Source organism: Mucor velutinosus (genome assembly GCF_035048745.1).
Source record: "Mucor velutinosus strain NIH1002 chromosome Unknown tig00000093, whole genome shotgun sequence".
Taxonomy (NCBI): Eukaryota; Fungi; Mucoromycota; class Mucoromycetes; order Mucorales; family Mucoraceae; genus Mucor; species Mucor velutinosus.
Window position 1 is genome coordinate 1,128,965 of NW_027041907.1, and position 20,829 is coordinate 1,149,793.

General features: G+C 40.7%; 6 protein-coding genes across 6 annotated transcripts; 3 read left to right on the forward strand and 3 right to left on the reverse strand.

Moving 5' to 3' along the window:
• Positions 1-325: 325 nt before the first annotated feature.
• On the forward strand, positions 326-1,336 carry ATC70_002118 (uncharacterized protein; the record flags this gene model as incomplete). Its single annotated transcript, XM_064821500.1, has 1 exon — positions 326-1,336. The coding sequence occupies one exon, from the start codon at positions 326-328 to the stop codon at positions 1,334-1,336; it is 1,011 nt and encodes a 336-aa protein (XP_064681186.1).
• Positions 1,337-1,435: 99 nt separating this feature from the next.
• Positions 1,436-2,596, forward strand: AFG3_1 (AAA ATPase afg3; the record flags this gene model as incomplete). The annotated part of the gene is made up of 1 exon (XM_064821501.1): positions 1,436-2,596. One exon carries the CDS (start codon positions 1,436-1,438, stop codon positions 2,594-2,596), a length of 1,161 nt encoding a protein of 386 aa, XP_064681187.1.
• A 2,850-nt stretch (positions 2,597-5,446) lies between these two features.
• ATC70_002120 (uncharacterized protein) lies at positions 5,447-7,871 on the reverse strand (the record flags this gene model as incomplete). Its single annotated transcript, XM_064821502.1, has 3 exons — positions 5,447-7,050; positions 7,168-7,722; positions 7,778-7,871. 3 exons carry the CDS (start codon positions 7,869-7,871, stop codon positions 5,447-5,449), a joined length of 2,253 nt encoding a protein of 750 aa, XP_064681188.1.
• A 1,842-nt stretch (positions 7,872-9,713) lies between these two features.
• Positions 9,714-12,114, reverse strand: ATC70_002121 (uncharacterized protein; the record flags this gene model as incomplete). Its single annotated transcript, XM_064821503.1, has 4 exons — positions 9,714-11,288; positions 11,355-11,425; positions 11,479-11,567; positions 11,684-12,114. The coding sequence occupies 4 exons, from the start codon at positions 12,112-12,114 to the stop codon at positions 9,714-9,716; spliced, it is 2,166 nt and encodes a 721-aa protein (XP_064681189.1).
• Positions 12,115-17,301: 5,187 nt separating this feature from the next.
• PAB1_1 (Protein phosphatase PP2A regulatory subunit B) lies at positions 17,302-19,152 on the forward strand (the record flags this gene model as incomplete). The annotated part of the gene is made up of 6 exons (XM_064821504.1): positions 17,302-17,379; positions 17,439-17,591; positions 17,655-18,059; positions 18,125-18,273; positions 18,335-18,705; positions 18,761-19,152. 6 exons carry the CDS (start codon positions 17,302-17,304, stop codon positions 19,150-19,152), a joined length of 1,548 nt encoding a protein of 515 aa, XP_064681190.1.
• A 120-nt stretch (positions 19,153-19,272) lies between these two features.
• ATC70_002123 (uncharacterized protein) lies at positions 19,273-20,586 on the reverse strand (the record flags this gene model as incomplete). Its single annotated transcript, XM_064821505.1, has 4 exons — positions 19,273-19,826; positions 19,886-20,291; positions 20,349-20,376; positions 20,435-20,586. 4 exons carry the CDS (start codon positions 20,584-20,586, stop codon positions 19,273-19,275), a joined length of 1,140 nt encoding a protein of 379 aa, XP_064681191.1.
• Positions 20,587-20,829: the final 243 nt, after the last annotated feature.

Here is a 20,829-nt window from a genome sequence, read left to right on the forward strand (position 1 = left end):
AAAAAGAAGCAAAGACTCAATCGAAAACATAAAATATCAAGCATTTACACATATAAAATAATAAACAAATGTCATTTACCATACCTTTCGACTTCTATCCACAATGCTTGAAAATACGAATACTGAAGCTTGTGGCTTTCTCACTCGAGTGCTCAGAAATAGCATGAACAGCATTGTTATTCTTAGCAACAATTTGTTCTTTTGGGCTTGGCAAGGCTTTATTTGTTTACGATCAAGCGACTTATTTTTATATAGTGCAAGAAAACGATATAGAATCCATTTCCTCATCTTTTTCATTCCCTCTCTTTTTCACACATATACCATCATGCTGGAGCAAGATGCCTCTGCCTGGCTCGCCTTTAGTTTCTTATTTGGCTTTATTTCGCTCGTCTTACTGCTTCAATCCACTCATCATTGGCACATTTTACCGTTTGCTATTTATGCATTATTTATCATGATTGGCCATCTGTACATAGCCATTACACCGTATTTCTCCCAGTCAAATATACCATGGAAAGATCAAGAGCCCATCGTCACTCAACTACCAGCTATCTCTATACTTGCGTTTGCAGGAATAGTAGATTGGCAGGTTGTCTACGTTAGATTTATTAATACAGCCTCTAAAAATTATAGAAGATGGGGAAGCTTGCATCCAATGAACATGATAGACGAGAAATCAGATGAGGATTCGATGAGTGACACATCCACCATCATCCTTCAGCTGCCATCCGAGTATCATCACATAAACTACGTCGAGGTTATCACATCCAGCACATCTACACCATTCCTGCTCAGTGCGTTTACCATCTGGATATACATCTCGGCCATCGCCATCTATGGAGTAACAACATTAGCTTTTGTAGTATGCAAGACCACTATTACTGATGCTCAGATATCAGCCCTGATCTCAGCCATCTGTATAACTATCATGGCCAGCTTTACATTGTTCAATGCCATCGCAGTCGTGTACACTGGCAGTAAATGCCACTCGAAGGAGATTGCATGGATCATGGGTCAGAATAGACGGGACGCTATTATCCTCTTCTTGATGCCTCTGTTATTTATGGTTGCCATGATGAGTGCAACAGCTATTTCTTGGGCCGCTTATAAACAAACTGATCCCACAATAAAGCCATTCGCCACAATTCTTGACAGTGGGGTTCAAGATGTCACAAAATGGATCATTCTCAAGTCATTTGCAGTCTATTTACCCCTGATCATTTTGCTCATTTGCTGCTCACTCAAGCGTAAAAAGTCAAAACTAACAGTGGACGAACACCAAAAGATACTCACACATCAATCGGCCACGTTAATAAATAAATCATGTGTAAACTAATAGTAAAATCAAATACTGCGTCGTTTTTTTTTTTACGTTGATGACAAAAAGCTGTGAGTTTCAAAATTTGTGATTTTGCTCACTTCTTCTTCTTCAATCATGGTGGCACCTATGGATATCACATTTTTAGGGACTGGCAGTGCTCAGCCAAGTGCAACGAGAAACCATCAAGCCATCGCATTACGTGTGGATGGCGATATATGGCTGTTTGATTGTGGAGAAGCAACACAACATCAGTTGCAAAAGAGCAACTTGAAAATGGGAAAGATCACTCGCGTTTTCATTACACACATGCATGGCGACCATTGCTTTGGTTTGGCTCCTCTTTTATGTAGTATGACAGACAACTTGAATCTCGGAACTAGTGGCACTCAGAAGGATCAGCAAGAACAGGTTCCTGTTGACATTTACGGCCCAACGCCTATCCGCTCTTGGTTGAGAACAACACTCAAATCAACGTATTCCAACCTGGGAAGACCTTATCGAGTGCATGAGCTCTTGAACAAGGATGATCCTGTAGATCTAAATGAAAATCTTCACAACAATGAATTGCCCGGCGAGAACATAATGATCAGCAACAATGCTTTTACACTGCCCTTGTTTGCATCTGCCGAGAAGGGCTACAGTGTACAAGCTGCGCCGATTGAGCATTCAGTCCCATCTTTGGGCTATGTGATACGTGAACCCAACTGGCCCGGTAAAGTGAATGCATTGATTCCCCTGATCAAGAAGAACATGGCTGCACTAAAAGATCAAGGCATATCGAATCCAATGAGCTTACTAGGTCAACTACAACGCACCAATGAACCATACAATTTACCCGATGGACAGCAATTAATACCACCTCCCCTTCGTCCAGGTCGTCAGGTTGTGATTCTCGGTGATACCAAGGACCCTACACCTATCCTAGCCATAGCAGATTCCCCCACCTTGCTGGTACACGAGGCTACCAACGCATTGACTCGATTGGACAAGGTGAATGTCAAGGAAGACGCTATTCCTACTTTTGAAGAAGTGGAGCAACGCACAAAAGACCATGGGCACTCAACACCCCAAATGGCAGCTGCATTCGCTCTCAAGATTAAATGCAAAAAGCTGATTTTAACGCATTTCAGTGCTCGTTACAAAGGAGACGAATCTCAAGAGGGTTTAGAGGTGATGGAGGAAATTAGGCAACTGGCTGTTGCTGTGTTTGACAAGCGAGATCAAGATATATACTGTGCACGAGATTTGTGGTCCTACGATATCAAGATGGATTAAGCACATATTACACGATGCCCTCATACGTTATCAAATCCCTATTAAATTATTTACCACCATATAAGCCGCAAGAATTGTATCATTAATTAACTTTGCAATTTTGATAGAATAATAAACTTGTAATTGCCAAGCACTTTTGAAAGCCTTGATACAAACATAAATTACCTGTCTGGGTGATGGAGGCATTGCTTTTGCCACCAATCAGCCGCCGCTAAAATTAATTAAAATTTCGCTCATGTTGTGCTCCAGATTGGCTAGATTTTGACGAAAATCGACCTCTTCAATCTATTTTGCCAGAATAGACTATACAAGTTGTGATGATCATCCCATGCTTCCTAATGCATTCTTATAGTATCTTTCAAGGTGCATCTAATGGCATCAAATAAGATGGATGTTTTGAATAAACTTATTGAGCAATTTACGAAAATATGAAAAGAGATTTCCGGCCAAAATGTCGAAATTTTGCATATAAAGACCTCATAAAAGTGGTTTCAGAGGTTACGTTAGATTGATAGAAACATTTTGATTCAATATATACCATAGCAGAAGTCTTCATTTTCAAGGTCAAAAACGCGATCGTTTGATTTTCGATGAAAACCATGAGGGGTACCTCATGCTTTTTGGTCGATTTTTGGCCATGTTTTTTTGGTCCCCAAAAAGTTGAACAAAGATGTCAGGAACTAACTGCCAGATGAGAGCAATTGTTTGGTGCTAATTCTGACCATCTAAAACGGCCTTGAACGCAAGAAAACGCGGCTCAAATGCGCCCGGGTCTTGCTGTATCAGGGACCCTAAAGACTAAAAAGGAGAAACACTAGCATGCTGCTTGCCCGTATATAAAGTGGCTACGTGTATATGGAGGCAGAGCATCATATACGAATTGGAACCACAGATAATATGAAGATTCTTTATGTGTAAGTGCAGGGTAAAGATGAAAGTAGCAGTATTTTGAAAAGATACGCAAGGGCAATCGGTAGCGCGAGCTGCCGCTGCGCAGGTTGGCTCTCACCGAAGCGAAGCGAAGGTAGAGAGCCATCCGAAGCATAAATACTCATATTTGAATAGTAAGGGGCAGCACTATTATGGCCGTGCCCTTGTATACACTTTCCCTTCGCTGTTGCAGACGTGGAGCTCTCGAAAGGAGTCAAATTTGCATTATTGGAGGGGTTCTACGTGATGGCGAACAGTTAGTAGGCTATTTGATGCAGCATACTGTTTTTCTACGAGATAGACGGCGATAGTCAACAGCGCGAGCCACCGCCGCGTAATAATAAAAGCTTATCATTTTTTTTTCAGTCAACTCATATACCATGTATACTTGAGTAGCAATGATTTATGGCGATCCTTTGTGGATACTTTAATTTTTTTTTATTTTGAAGCTGTATAACTGTACATGTAAATAGGCCAGATTATTTGTTGGACGACCCACAGTATGATTGGAGCTACTGTTGTACTGTATATGTATCCCAAAAGCTGCTTATATGCGCTTAGTTCCATGTTTATACAAGGAATTTGCCGGATATCGATGGGCGTAACGGGGCGCCACGGCACGGAGCCTTTTGATAATTTTACATTATACGCTAATGTACCAGTTCATCTGTCCCTATCGTATAGTTTACAACAAACGTATTGCGCACGTTACCTGGCCTAGCAACTGTTCTATACAGAGCCCTTGATTTTCAAAATGAATGAGCGACAATGAAAGAATCTTGTACAGCAAGTAGATCTGATGAACGTGCCAATGAAGAGATCCCTGCTGTGTACTATAGCATGCATCATGCATAATCCAGAAACTTACACTGCATTTTAGACCCAAACCAAATCATTTTAGGGCGTTCGAGCATCAGCACAAACTCTAGTAAGGATCTGTCGTACTACAAGTTCTTTTTTTAACACTCTCCTTGGATTATAGTGTTAAAAAAGCATTCCCTATCCTTGAATAACAAAAAAAAAAAAAATGCACAATTATCCAAATAAACGAAAATGGGCCAAACGTACGATTCTCCCCCCCCCCCCTATTATTCTCAGTTTATGCATAATACAACATGGTCATTTCTCAAATATTTTCAACTTGATTTGTTGTTCTCAGATTTACAAGATGTGGAAAAGTTAGGGTAGACATGGCCATTTAAGGCAATGATGATGATGAATGCAACAATAACAAATCGTTAATTTTGATTCAGTCGTGAGAGGTATTGTCATCAAAGTTGATCATTCACGCGTATTGTTAGCAGCACTCGTGTTGGTCGCAAGGATGGAATAAAACGACATTGATATCATCTGCATGTAAGTAATCGAAGGTAATACAAGTACTCCCTACACTGGAGCGGAAGAGCGCAATGTGTAGAGTATTTTATCTGTCTTGACCAAAACTACCAGCCAATGCCGATGGATAGTGCGATGAAACGGTACACAAGCGTAAATTGTGCATATATGTAGATACTTTTTGTTTATAGAAGCGAGCTCTCCTCCTACCCTCTGTTTTGTTACAAAAAAAAAAAAAAAAAAAAAAAGAGGTACCAGAAAAGACACTTATTGGTATATAGTAAAGCCAACAAAGCTTAAAAGCAATAATACCAAATTGATGATGATAAACAATAAATAAGAATGAAAGATACACTACTACAAGAACAAATTCTAGAATCTTCCGTGCGCATTTGCTCTGATTTCAGATGCTAATATCCGCAGATACATCACAATCGCGATTTGTATGTTTGATGTGCCAGTGGCAATTCCAGAAGAAGCACGATTAGCCGTCTGGATGTAGATAGACTGTATCTATGCTGATCACGAAACAGGGAAAAACGAATGCGTTTATGTTTGTTTATTGATTTTATGTCATGCTATTATTTAGAAATTATTAATGTTGCTATGATGGAGATGCGATGCAGAAGAAGAGGATGCGGGATTGCTTGTCTGTTGCTGTTGGGGATGAATGGGCTCTAATGGCGTGGATGCAATGTAAGAGGGCGTGTATTTTCTGATGATCTTTCGTAATGCATGAGGCAGCGTCTTCCAGGAGAACACCTTGACGTCTTTCTCGATATTCCTAGGTTTCGGGTGAGGAAATGACATGATCAGCTTGAAGAACTCTGCGCATTCCATCTTGCATTTGGAGACAGTCAGAGGCCTGAATCCTTCCAAGTTCCTTCGGATTCTGTTCTTTTCCTCAACGGTAAATTGAATACCGATCAGGCTTTCAAGCAGATAAATGCAGTCGACAGATGTGATGAAATAGTCGTTTCTTTCTCTCCAATATATACATGAAATAACAATAGGTGCAGTAGTGTTTGCTCCTCCTCCTCCTCCTCCTCCTCCTCCTCCTCCTCCTCCTCCTCCTCCTCCCCCTCCGTGTCGAGTTCCAATGCCGCTCACCATCGTATTACTCTTGATGTTCACTGACGAGGAATGATGAGACACAGCAGCAGCAGCAGCAGCAGCAGCAGCGACCGCAACAACATTGTCTCTCATACGCTGTTGATGATACAGTTGCTGATCCATTGGTTCGAAGCCACATTCAACTAACGCCAAGTTCCCATCTGCTCCCGTGGTAGTACGACGCCAAAAATGCACTAGACGACGACCTGATTGCCATTCTGGAACAGACCAGTTTGTAATCATGTCCATAAGATCACCATTTAGTTTGAGATGGGCCTTGTTCAATGCACAACTGTTGCTGTTTGTAGTTGTGTAGGAGGTGGTGGATGGTGCTGATGCTCTTCGAGGAACGACGTGCGATGCTATAGATGATGAAGACGTGGCGTAAGGCGTGGAGAAGCTTTGCTGCTGGATTCGCTGATACTGCTGTGCTTGTTGCTGCTGCTCAGACATGTTGTAAAGAGCGTTATTGTTGTTGCTGTTGTTGTTGATGGACTGAATGTAGTTGCTCATGGCATGCGACATATACGTAGGCTGGCTGGGATAGTGCTGCTGGTGACGCATCAGATAAGGGTTATGTCGTTGCTGCTGATGCTGTATATTCGAGTAGATTCTGTACATGTCATGTTTGTGAGCCATGTCGAGAGGGTTGCTGCTTGCTTGATGCTGGCGTTGTTGTGGTCTCTTACTATTGAGCAATCCCTGTTGAAGCATCATATGATTTACTGTCAAAGGAAATGTAGGTGGCACGGATGTAGAATAGTTTGAGTGATTCTGTGGTGCAAGACTACTACTGCTACTACTGTCACTACTCGATGTAGGTGATAGCCAGGCATTCGTGCGAGTAGCAGCAGGAGCATTGGATTCGCTGTGGTTGACAGTCAATAGAGGGTCGTATGGCGCAAGTAGCTTAAGGAGCTGAGCATTTACATCTTCTGAATGGCCTTGCTGCTGCTGCTGCTGCTCCTGTTCGTGCTCTGCTTTGACGTCGTATGTATGCTTTTTTTGCGCGCATTCATCGGGCTCACAGGAGAGAGCTCTCTTACGGCTGCTGCTATTAGTAATGACTTGCTCATCTAGATGGAGTGGAAAATACAATGTGTAAGTATCCGATAACAAACAGGAAAGTGCGTGTGAGGGAGGGGGGGGGGGGGGAGAGTGGAAACAGCAAACAAAGGTCGTTTTGAAATTACCTTCAATGTACGTAAACTGGCCAATGTCCCAAGTATCCACAGCAAGGTCAGGATCATTGCGATCAAACAAACAAACGGAAATCCTGACTTGATTAGAGTCAGAGCGAATATCTTTCAACGGAGGCACAGAAGCTGCCAATGTAATCCAAACAGAATTACCACCACTACCGCTATCGCTGTTGCTGTTGCTGTTGCTGTTGCTGTTGCTGTTGCTATTGCTGTTGCTGCTGCTGTTGGCTACAATGTGCTGTTGTTGAGCTGTTTCAACTGTCAATGTACCAAACACAATCTTCATGGGAGCAGCTTCTTGATGATGTCGCAGCACAATGGAGACAATGGTGCAGGATTCTTGACCGTCTTGAGGACCCCATTGCATTACATTTGGACGCCTTTGCAAATCCACATGTTGCTGAGGAGATGAAGAGGCAGACGAGGACAGATTGCTGATGCTGTTTAGATCATGCGTCTCATGAGTGAATAGGCCTTGGAACAGTTCATCCGTCTCCTTGTGAGCACTGCTGCTGTCATCCACATCCTTCAAAAGCATGTCATAGTCTAGTGGCATGCTGGGTTAGTAGGCTCAAAATGATGTGATGATGGGTTGGTTTACCAAATAACGAATCAGACAATTCAATGTTCATTGACTTTTTGTCATCGACTGCTGCTGAGGCCACTGAAATGATGTCTGTATCCACAATAGTCATCTCTTTTTGGGAAATATAAAAAAAAAAAGTGAAAAAGAGAGAGAAGAAAGGAGGGGTTGTTCTAGGATGAGAAGGAAAAAGAGAAAAAGCTCAATTTAACAATGCCTCTGATCCCACAGATGTCTAGAGACAGAGCCAAAGAAAAAAACACCGCACCGTTTTTTACATGTTATTTACTATTAACAAATACACTTTCCCCTAGCTGTTAAAAACTCGCATTTTTATCATTCGAGTGGGCTGCTCTCATTTATCATTTTTACAGAGCAAACAAACAATGTCAATTAAAAAAACACTAGTATATTAAAACTCATGTCATGTAAAGAATATAATCGCACAATAAGAAGCCCTCTCCTTGTTGAAGGTTACATTACATTAGAAGATATGTAATGTTTTGGGAATTCTGTTTGCCTGATTTGTAATCTTCACTTTTTTTTTTTTTTTTTTTTTTTTTTTTTTTTTTTTTTATTCAACTCTCTCCTTTATCTAGACCAAAAATTATCAAGTTCATCTTAATAAAACCTGATCAAGAAGCACACAGCGCATGAGAACAATATTTATTCTAAAGCGCTGTAAAATTGTTCTATGGATCCCCATATAGCCCACTCATCACTTGGATGTCAAGTGTGTTCCTGGCTGCATTTCAATTGCACACGTCCATGTCTTGCATGTTATGCAAAACCCGTAGTATCGACAAAGCAAAATCGAACTATATCCTGATATCGACCATGTAAAGATGGCGAGCAAAGATAAAGTGAAACATTGGAAAGGGGTCAATGTGAACGATAGCTTGGAAAATTAAAAAGTTGGTTTGTGTAAATGCTCGACATGTTGTAAATCTGATGCTAACGGATCTGATCTTCCTTCTGTTACCGAAGCAGGTTGTTGTTGTTGTTGTTTTTTTTTTAGTGCACATTGGCTCATGTGATTTGACTAGATTTGTCCAAATGTGCATGTAATACCAAGCCGAGCATGTTGACATTGCATGGAGTATGTTGTAAATTGTAAATGCTGAATATTCAAAATAAAGTTTGGTGCCATTAATTATTGCATTGGGAATGGACAAAAATACAAGTGTCATGTCCAGTTCATTTTTTTACATCTCTAAATAAAGCAACAATGCTCGTTTCTAACCGCATCCGTGAGTAATGGGATACCTTTTATTTCTCCCTGGCCAGAAGCAGCACAGCAAAAAAATCGTCATTTGCATGTTGGCGGGGGTTTCATGCCTATATACGCGCTGGTAAAAAACAGGGAGCATTTCCTCCATCACAAGGCACATAAATTAAATTATACAGCCAAGCTGCTGTTGTTATATCAAGGATACCTTATCTTTTACAGATTTTAGCGTCTGTTGAGCTACAATGTACATGTATTCATTCCATTTAAAGTCGGTACCACCATGAACCATCGTCTGTCCATGAAGAATGACGGAATCATGGCATCGGTGCGCACGATAGCAGCGAACGTTTACTGCCATGTGCGTATGAGCATCTTGCTGATGTGGATGCACAGTATGAGCTGTACAAAATGCCCTATTTATGTCCCTTTGCTTGCTTAAATAAACTTTACGCTAGTATCGTTATGTTAGTATACATCGGGAAGTGGCTTCAAAGGCCGTGTGAAAGACGTATACAAAGTTTCTTCACAATGTCTTACACATTAAAGGAGATTTTTCCAATGTACGTAAAGTTCACCTTTTGTTTCTTCTAATCCAAAAGGATAGGTCGGGTGTATGATTTTGTATTTTTTTTATGGGAGAGAAAATAAATGCTTGTGCTTGCTGCAAAAGGTAACAGAAGAGGTATCATAAAAGAAGACATAAAGAACATACGGCTGGTTTGTTTAGAGAAAGGGAGTGAAATGCATGTGACCCATCAAGTCTATCTTGCTGTTGTTATGAATATTGCTGGTATCGTGGTTATCATTCGTATTGCTGTTGTTGGTGCTATGAACATTGCTATGCATTATCAAGGGTGTATTGGAGGATGAGTTGGATGAGGGTAATACTGATTTCAGCTGGGTATTGCTAGCGGCATCAGTGCCTGTCCCTGTCGTTGCAGTTGATGGATTTGTGCTACTGCCGGCAGTAACATTATTCGCTGGGTCTATCATTCCATTAGTGGATAATGAATCACGATGGTATGGAAGCCAGTTATTGGAAGACGTTGATGGTGTGGATGGCGAAGATAGATTCTCATTCTTGATCTGTGCCATCATTTTGCTTTTATTCTCTATGTTATTGTTGTTGTTTGTATTGCCTGCTGCTGCTGCTGCTGCTGTTGCTGCTGATGGAGACGAGGCATTCTCATGGTAATAGTAACTAGGTCTTGGTGTTGTTGTCGTTGCCATGGCATTGTTGCTGCTGCTTTTGACACTGCTTTGCTGTGGCATTTGATACATGGAAGTGACAAGACGGGGCGTTACAACGGGCGAATTCTGATTTAGTTGTCGCTGCTGCTGCTGGAGATTGTAATTGGCATGATGGAACGCAGATGAGGACGACGAGTTGGGTATAGTTGTACACACCGTGCTCATGTAACCACCTGTTGTTGGTTGCTGGATTGTGCCCTGTTTCACAGAGTGTGTCGTAATACCAAGTGCACCTTCTAATTGTTGAATACGTATTTGTTGTTCATCGATTTGAATCTGAGCAGTGCTCAACTGCTCTCTAAAATAAGCATGCATCTTTTCATACTGTTGTTTCATGTGATAAAGTTGCATTCGGAGTTCCTGATCCCGCATCACAGGCTGATGAAGCTGCTGCTGCTGTGGTTGCTCAAACTGATGATGATGCTGTTGTTGCATGCTCACCACTAGGCCAGTGTCTATTATTTTGTCATCGGCATTATCCGACGACAGATCGTCTTGTAGAATCGTATTGGAATTGTGGTTACTGTTGTGGGCCAATGTCGGAGTCGTCATGGCATGGTAATCATTGGATGGGGTTATATTGATATTTGTATCGACTACCAGAGGCATCGCTGAATGATTTACCATTCGAGGTGAATTTATTGCTGTTGTCGTTGTCGTTGCTGTTGCTGTCACGGTAACCGGCTCTGAGAAACCCAGTTGTAATTGCGATGATGCTGAATTGTAGTCGATATGTTGCAGGGATTGCGTTACAGACGAGACCGAAGACGAACGACGGCCATCTTGTTCATCGCCATTGTTGACGAGCAGAACCATATTTTCTTGACTTTCCTCATCGATCTCAGATTCATCGGCTGAACCCAAGTTCAAGATTGTTTCAGGATCCTCTTCATTGGACGCTTTCGCCTTTCGTTTTCTCGAGTAGCGGGTTGCTTTTCTTCGGATCAAGTGGAATAAATCACGTCGACCTGGTCTAAAGCATGGGTGATACCACCGACAGGATTCCTTATCTTTTGTGTCTTTAGACTTTCTTGCATCTGTGTCTCTCTGAAAACCGTATATCTGCGTTGCTCTTTAGTCTTGATTCATTGATCTGATCCAGTATCAACTTACGTTCAGTTGGCGCACAAACGATGGAAATTTGCAGTGCTTGAAGAGACGCGGTAAGACAAATTCTGTGAATTCTATGTACCACTGTTAGAAATATTTTTTCATGATATCAATGAGATTCAATTACCTGGTATACAATCAATGATGAACATGTCTTTACCATCGTGTTGGCACCACCTTGCATACTTTTGATTGCTATCTACAGATTGAAGGCATCTAAGATTGAATATAGGTTAAAACCAAATTATAATACCATGATAATATTAAAAAAAGGGGAAGACAAAAAAAAGGGGTATAAAAAAAAAAAAAATAAAAATAAAAAAAAAACATACTGATAAAGCTTTGACACAAAGCCAGCAATCCCACGTTCAGAATGAGAAGATTGCTGCTGGATCTGATGGTACTGAAGAGGCTGATGCTGTCTGTAATCATTGCTTATTAATGGAGAGTGATGTTGCTGATGGTGCTGATGGTGCTGTTGGTGATGAAGCTGAGGCTGACTCCATGGGTCATGAATCGAATGAGGTGGACGAGTACTCAATAGCATCATGGATGAGCGTGCATCGTCTTCTTCATTATTGGTAGAATTGCCATCAAACATAATGGAGGAGATATCAGATCTTTCATTGTACATTGAATATGTTCTGTAATTGGCTGTTGAATTAGTTACATTAGTAGATTGATCCTGCTGTTGTTGCTGTTGGTGATGTCTCGAATGATGTGAGGAGTCTGTATATTGGGATTGATGTAGTGGATAATCCATTGCGTTTCTTAAAGTGTAAGGAATAGGGTGCTTTGCTTTGGAAGAGAGAGAGAGAGAGAGAGAGAGAGAGGGGGAACAGGAGAGACCAAGACGAGAGAGAAAGAAAGAAAGAAAGAAAGAGAGAATCGTACTTGGGGCACAAACATATTCCTTTTTACCATAGTTTCAATTCAAACGAAAAAACACAAGGTGACGTGCGTTTATTGTAATAATTCACTTGTCTACCAACAGGTCTATATATTTTTTCCATCCCTTTTTGCGTTACATTGCAAATCAATAAAGTTTCACTGTATATAAATAAAGAGCATGTCTAGAATAATATGGTTTTTTTATAACAGCTTTGTAGAAAGGCCTGTCGTTAGTGCAACATGGTAGGTGCGCGCATTAGAAATTTTGCACCTTGCTATTGAAAAAAGGAAGGAGAGCAATGCTTTCATTGCCTTGTTTTGTCCGCGCCGTCCCCGCGCGCGATCCATCTATTATGCTTTTTGCCCAAATGTGCGCCATATCGCCTTTTTAAGTAATTACACACCCAAATCTTATCTTTTCAATCAGGGAAGGAAACTCATATTGACATTTGGATTCATTTACACAAAATGTTAAATATCAATATTTTGTATTTGTTTACTTTGAAATCAAAGAATGTATGCGACCAAAGAATTGGAAGCCTAAATCTCATTTCTTGACATGGCATTGCACGGATCGCATGACAAATCAAGTTAGAAAGCCTTACAAATTCCGTTCAAAAGAAGCATGATCGACTCATTCGAATCCTGATGCAGGCGTACAGCCAAATTGAAGTCAAAGAAAACTAAAGTATGCTCTACGTACATCGTCATAAGCTCAGAAGGTTTTCATTACTCGAAAAGTAAATAGCATGTATGTTTGTAGCTTAAGTCTGAGAAAAAAGAAGAGCAGGATGCATAGAGCTCCTCGCTTACGAAAAATTCTTAGTGAAGAATGAACCACAACTTTTATAAAAACCAGCATGTAATCAGTAATCTCCTGAAACCTGCAAGAACGACCTAATTCTGGTTGTTGTTGCTGTTGTTGTTTTTGCTGTTGTTGTTGTTGTTGCGCCCTGGACCATCATTGCAACAGCCACAAATTGCAGAATACTATTGACATTGAGGCAGATGAATCCATTTCTTAGGGCAAAAATGCACTTGAAAAACGTACAAAGAGGAACATTTGGCATATCCCTGACTAAAACAGATTTACATATTTTCCTTATTATGTTTCTATGGCACAAGATATTAAGGTTACAAGGTGGAATATCATGGGAGCCAGGCCAGCTCTTCAAGTGATACAAAGAGCGAAAATAGGCCAGGCTCTACGTTTTCATCAACATCTCAACGTGTCCATTTAAAGTTATCGTATCCTACTCCTATGAATCCACGAGTAAAGTAAATATATATATATATATATATATACTATTAATTTAACTATTCATCAGACTTTTCTTTAATAAAATGTCAATTAGCTATTTCAGGATAATTTGATAGACTAAAGCTGACGCTTGCTGGTAAATACATTTCGCGTTGAGATGAGTCGTTTGTACCATTTAAACTGCCAGATACAAGAATCCACAGCAAAAGCCAATAAATGTATAGCCAGACCAAGCTATAGTACTCTTTGATTCGCAACTCCGTTCTCGCTAGCTTCACGAACATTGATTGTCTTCATGTAAAAGGCATCATCATATAAGTTTGTCAGCAGCTAAAATAATTAAAATGCCGCATTTGTTTTATTGACTTGATTTGTTTATATTTGATTATTTTTCGACTTCTTAAATCTATTTTATGAGATTCGATTATATAAGTTGTAATGATCAGCCCGTACTTCCGTAAGCTTTCTTAGAGTACCTTTCAAGGCGTTTCCAATGGTGCTAATTATAAAAGGTATTTTGAATGAGATTACTGGTTAATTTTTGAAAATATAAAGTGAGGTTTTGGGCCAACATGTCGAGATTCTATATATGAATGTCTTACAAATAAAGCTTCAGGGGTTGCTTTGGATCAAGAGAAACCTTTTGATTCAATATATGCCATAGTAGAAGTCTTCATTTTTGAGGTCGAAAACGCGATCGTTTGATTTTCGATGAAAACCATGAGGGGTACCTCATGCTTTTTCGTCGATTTTTGGCGATCCCAAGAAAGTTGAGTAAACGTGTCGGAAAGTAAGTACTGATCAAGAGTGATCGTTTGGTGCTATTATGGCAGCCTAAAACAGCTTTTAACGCGAGGAAACACGACTCAAAAACATAGAAAAATCATTGTGCTGTGCATACTTTTGAGTGGTAAGAGGTAATAAAAGTATATTGTGCGTTGGTATATGAGTTGTTATTGTTGATACAGTCATGGAGCATCGTCAACGAGCTAGACCCACAATCGCAAGGCGTTTATGAAGGGCTATCACACGATAGTTTAATAATGAATTGTTTAAAAACTACTTATATAGCAGATTTATATTATTACTGATTTGGGATGTCTACGGCGACAGCCCGCAAGACGACACCGTCATCGAGCGTAGCGACATTGCATCTAATTCAACATTTGGTCTTAATGGCTTTTACCGTAACCAAGCAAAGGTGCAAAACCATAGTGTTCAAGCAGCAAATTCGGGTCTTCATTTCCACTGTTGTTAATAAACTTACCAGCAACATATCGCGTCAAAATTTGCATAAATCGGCTTTACCGAAATCAGTATGCCTCCTGCTCGAATTAGAAGATGCACAAACTGCAGAACTGCCCTTCCAGAAGATTTCAGCTACTAAAGATGTGATTCATGCCGTGTAATAAAAGCCATAGAGCAAAAATAGAGCCAAATTTAACAGTTTTTAGGCCTTCATATCTTGACATGTAGACTTTTTTGAGCTACCGGAATGACACCAAACAATTGTACCCGAGTAGTAGCAGCTTCCTGATGCCTTTGCTCAACTTTTTGGGGACCAAAAAAACATGGCCAAAAATCGACTAAAAAGCATGAGGCACCCCTCATGGTTTTCATCGAAAATCAAACGGTCGCATTTTTTGACCTTGATAATGAAGACTTTTACTATGGTATATCTTGAATCAAAATGTCTCTATCGATCTAACGCAACAGTTGAAATCATCTTTGTGGAACTTTAATACGTAAAATTTCGACTTTTTGGCCAAAAACCTCTTTTCATATTTTTATAAATTGCTCAATAGGTTTATTAAAAACATCTATTTTATTTGGTACCATCGGATGCGCCTTGAAAAGCACTTCAAGGATGTATTTGGAAGCATTTTTTTTGTAGGGGAGACGAGCTCCAGGTTTTATTTAAAGTCCTTTAAATGTCATACTGAGGGAAAGAAAAGACTGTTGGTGGACCCAATGTCTGCAATGATGGGGAATAAGATATATAATGAACTAAGTTGGGAAAGAAAACTACTACTAATCAGGTGCGACACCTAGAGCCAATACAATCATACGAATCGTCAAAATATGGATACTGGATAAGAGCACAAAACACCAAACGAGGGCATCAGTACTATGTCAAAAATCAAACAACTTGCGTTCACTGGGATTTGAACCGGGATCATCCAGATGGCATGTTGGATGCTTAACCACTTCGCCCTACCACCACGGGCGCTGTATTAGGAAGCATTTTTTTTTTTTTTTTGTAGGGGAGACGAGCTCCAGTTTTTATTTAAAGTCCTGTAAATGTTGCTATGAGTGATAGACAAGACTGTTGGTGGACCCAATGTCAGTCATGATGGGGAATAAATTATGGAAAGGAAGTTGGGAAAGAAATCTACTACAAATAAGGTGGGCACTTAGAGCCAATACAATCATGCTAAGTTGTCATACAGAGATACTGGATAAGAGAACATTCACCAAACGAGGACATCAGTACGACCGTAAATAATTAATCAAAATGCGTTCACTGGGATTTGAACCGGGATCCTCCCGTTGGCATACGGGAGTTTTACCACTTCGCCCTACCACCAGGGGCATGTATTAGGAAGCATAGGGTGATCATCACAGTTTAAATAATCGAATATCACAAAATAGATTAAAGAAGTCGACAAAAGACGAAATTTGGCCAATCTTGAGTACAAAAGATTAACTGAGTTTGAATGAGTTTTAGCGGCGGTGACGGGCAGCGCTGCTGCTGGCTGGCCCAAATACCTTTCTGATGATGGCAATGATAATTGCGATGCTGATTAAATGGGAATCATGGAATTGAAAGGGCAATTGCTTAACCCAAATACTTTCTTGGGGGGGGGGGTTCATTATAAGCTTGCCTTTTGCAATGACAATATCTGAAAAAAAAAGTCGTTATAGATCTTACACAAGTCCTGTATTTACACATAGCCAGCTTTATGTTGCCAGCTCAAGAGCAACACCAGCGAATGGTATGACAATTCTACTATCAAAAAATGTGGCACAAACGGAGAATGTAGTATACAAATACTCCAGAAAGCTTGAACTCTCTTTCACATCGTTTTAATAATAGCTTCCGTTGATACCAGTGTATAAGCAAAGGGAGGAGGATGCAGGGAGAAATACCTCTCCCTTTCTGATTCTGATATAGTCTTTCTTTTATTATTATTGAGAGATTGTTTAAAATCTTCTTAAATAACAGGTTTTTATTGTCTCTTATTTGAAATGCCTTGGATGAGACCCCGCAGGACGAGGCCGTCATCGAGCATAGCGAGATTGATCTGCTAGTTGCATTTTGACTGTATAATGCCGGATAAAGATGAATTTAATCGATTTCAATAGACTGTGTATATTCACGCGTTCTTCCAGCATGTCTTTTTATGCAGAAAATGATGACAGTGACCAATGGTTCATCTACTTAGCAATCGTACACCATGAGATGCTGTCTTTTAGATGTGGCTGTGATCTAATCAGTTCATCTGTAACAGAACGCCAGCAACTTCTTTTCACCAGATGATCACTTGTCTTTGAGTGCGCATCATGTAAAAACTAAAATCTGCTCCTTCACCAAATTGCAATGCCTGAGACTCTGATTTGATCATCCACTGATGATGACCTTCTGGAAGATTTCATTAATTTCATACCCAATTGGGAGAGAGCAAATAAAAAAAAAAAAAAAAAGAGTTCTAGCAACCACATAGCAAAACTGGCATTTAGAAAATATTTTCTTTTCCTCTTCTTCTTTCTTTTCAACAGAAAGTTATATAAAACAACATGGTTTTAGCTGATTTAGGACGAAAGATCAATTCAGCTTTCACAGAGTTGACCAAAGCTCCCGTCATTGATGAAAAAGTGCGTCCCGTTTACATGACAAAAACAGACACACAACTAACTCAACACATGTACATCAGGTTCTCGACTCTTTAGTCAAGGAGATTTGCGCTGCTTTGCTCGCCTCTGATGTGAATGTGATGCTTGTACAACGACTTCGTGCCAACATTAAAAAGAATGTTAATTTGGAGGAATTGGCAAACGGTGCCAACAAGAAACGTATGATCGAAAAGGTATTCAGTCATATAAACGCGCACATGGTAGAGCAGAGATTTGATTCGAGCATGAAACAATAGGCTGTTATGGATGAATTATACAATCTCGTGGATCCTGAAGCCGAACCCTACAAGCCAGTGAAGCGTCGTGCCAATATCTTTATGATGGTTGGTCTTCAAGGTGCTGGTAAGACTACAACCTGTACCAAAATTGCCGCATTCTATCAACGCAAAGGTTGGAAGGTGGCACTGGTCTGTGCTGATACTTTCCGTGCTGGTGCCTTTGATCAATTGAAACAAAACGCAACAAAAGCAAAGATTCCTTACTATGGTAGCTACACAGAAACTGACCCTGTTGCCATTGCTTTGGAAGGTGTTGAGAAATTCAAGGCCGAAAAGTTTGAAATCATCATTGTCGATACATCTGGTCGTCACAAGCAAGAAGTTGAATTGTTTGAAGAAATGAAGCAAATCTCCAGTGCAGTTGTAAGTATTTGCTGGTTGGATTTCCGAGAAGCGAATGTGTGTGCTGATTTCTGTGTGCTTTGTAGAAACCTGATACTACCATTTTTGTCATGGATGGCACCATTGGTCAAGCTGCAGAAGCTCAAGCCAAGGCTTTCAAGGAAGCTGCTGATTTCGGTTCCATCATCATGACCAAGATGGACGGTCATGCCAAGGGTGGTGGTGCTATCTCTGCGTAAAGTATTTTGGCATTGTTGGCGAGGGAAAAATCAAGGAACTGACCAACTCTTACATAGTGTTGCAGCCACACATAGTCCAATTATCTTTATTGGTACTGGTGAGCATCTTCAAGACATGGAACGCTTTGAACCTAGATCATTTATTCGCAAGGTGCTCGGTATGCATGACATGCGCGACATGATTGAGCAGGTGCAGGATACGATGCAAATGGCTGACAGCAAAAAGTTGATGAAGAACATTGAAAAGGGTCAATATTCACTTCGTGATATGTACGAACAATTCCAGCAAGTTGCAAAGATGGGCCCTCTTTCAAAGTTGATGGGAAATATACCTGGTATGCCTGCAGAGATGATGGCAGGCACTGAGCAAGAAGGTACAAGACGTATGAAGCGTATGATGTGTATCATGGATAGTATGACAGATGCTGGTAAGACTAGACCACCATGTGGAGGGAGGATGCTGGCTAATTGCGTTGATTGTAGAACTCGATGGTGACAATAAGCCTTTTGAAGACATCAACCGAGTCATGCGAGTAGCTCGTGGTTCTGGAACCACGGTGCATGAAGTGCAAGAAATTTTAAGTCAATACACTAAATTCGCTGAAATGGTCAAGACGATGGGTGGCAAGAACGGTCTTATGCAGAATATGCCCACAGATCCTAGGAAGATGAACCCTAATCAAATGGCGCAAATGGGCAAAATGCAACAACAAATGGCCAACATGGTTCCACCTCAGTTATTACAGCAAATGGGAGGCATGGAAGGCTTGCAAAGAATGGCAAGACAGATGGGCGGTATGTTTGGTCGTGGTGGAGGTGCTGGCGGCGGCATGCCTGACATGGCTCAAATGATGAAGGCTATGAATATGGGCTAAATTCTCTCTCTCTTTTTTTTTTTTCCAAATCAAATATAATAAACATCCATGTATAAATCACTCTTTTTAATCAAAATAGACCAACTTTGTGTTGTTTATCAAGTGTATGTTCCATGTATTTTAGCGATCTCTGACGAAACGCCATGAATACTCGTCAAAGGTATTGACAAATTTGTTGTTGCTGTAAATGGTAATAAAGTCCTTCAAATCACCAAATAGCTCTGCAGAGGACAGCTTTTCAAAGTATTTAGGTTGCCATGTGTCTTCGTCGCCACGCTCCCTGCGAATGGCCCGTTGTTCGTTCTCGATTCTGGTCTTTTCAGCAGATGCTGTAGCGTAGTCGCCTGCCTTAAGAGCCTCAGATACTTTTTGCCATATCTTTTGAGATTCCATGTCTGTTTGCTCGGAAATGGGTTTGACAAGAACAGGCGGCCTAGCTTTCTCCTTGACATCAAGAAAAGGTTGAGCGGCTTGGTTATCTTTTTTTAGGGTTGATTTGCCTGACCATTGACCCTCAATGACGGTGGGTGTCTTTACTTGTGAGATATGGCTAACAGTTGCTTTGAAATGATGCATCTCGCCGTAAATCCAGCCCTTTGTAGTATACTCGATTGCAGCATGGAAGCCCGTAGAGGACTGAATGTAGGATGTGCCAAACAATTCAACATAGGGGGCTACAAACACGCAACAGCATGAGTAAATTCCTCTTTAGACTCATTGCAGTGCACTTTACCTGCGTACCAGATACCCTGTACCGAAATACTAGGAAGTGAAAAGAGATACTTTTCACCATGCTGCTTCATCTCGAGCATACAATAGCCAATCTGATCCACCAACATCTGTGTCCCGGAAAACCGTGTCTTTTGGGCATCATTGACAGTGATGGAAACACCAGATGCTTCATTTTCAATGATAAAAGCGGATACAGGAGGATGATGAGATACCTGCTCGCAGATGGCTCGAGTGCCATTTTCCCATTGACAGAAAAACTGCTCCCCAAGAATTGGATTAAATGGCTTCTTTTCCCATTCGCCAGCAGGCACACGGCTGGTAAAAGAGCCATTCAGTGCAGTGATGAACCATTTAATGGCGTTGTAGAAACGCTCCTCCTCTGTCACACCATTACCTGCACTTGCCAACTGCAGTTTATGTCCATTAGCACTACGTTATATCACTCTTTTACTGAAAAGCCTTACATGGTCAGGTTGATCAGCCCAATAGGACCTATTTTGTTTGACATGAGAGAGTACTCAACGTTGAGCGATACGAGCACTGTACTTACGAGTATTCCAACAAACTTTCAGGAGCCAAAAAGAAACTAGGGCACGTCAATTGCGATAAATCTCCAGTAAACGAAGACAACGTCTTGAGAAAAGAGGTGAAGCTCGATTTCTGATCAGCTGGAATAGAGTTGATTCTGTTGGCCTCGGGCATGATAAGCAGTAAAACGTTGCAAAAAGAGAGATGGCTTATCATTTTTGACAGATTATGACATTTGACATCTAATCGGGTATCAAATATATTGGGAAGTTGCCTATCAACATATCCTTCAGTTACAAAGGATACTGTTTCTGTTTCATTTCGCTGTTGGCATCATTGCAAGCAGGCATTGAAATGGAAGGGTAAGGATCTACCTTGTTAGAGGGCCGATGGGAGGATCCAAGGATGGACGACAGA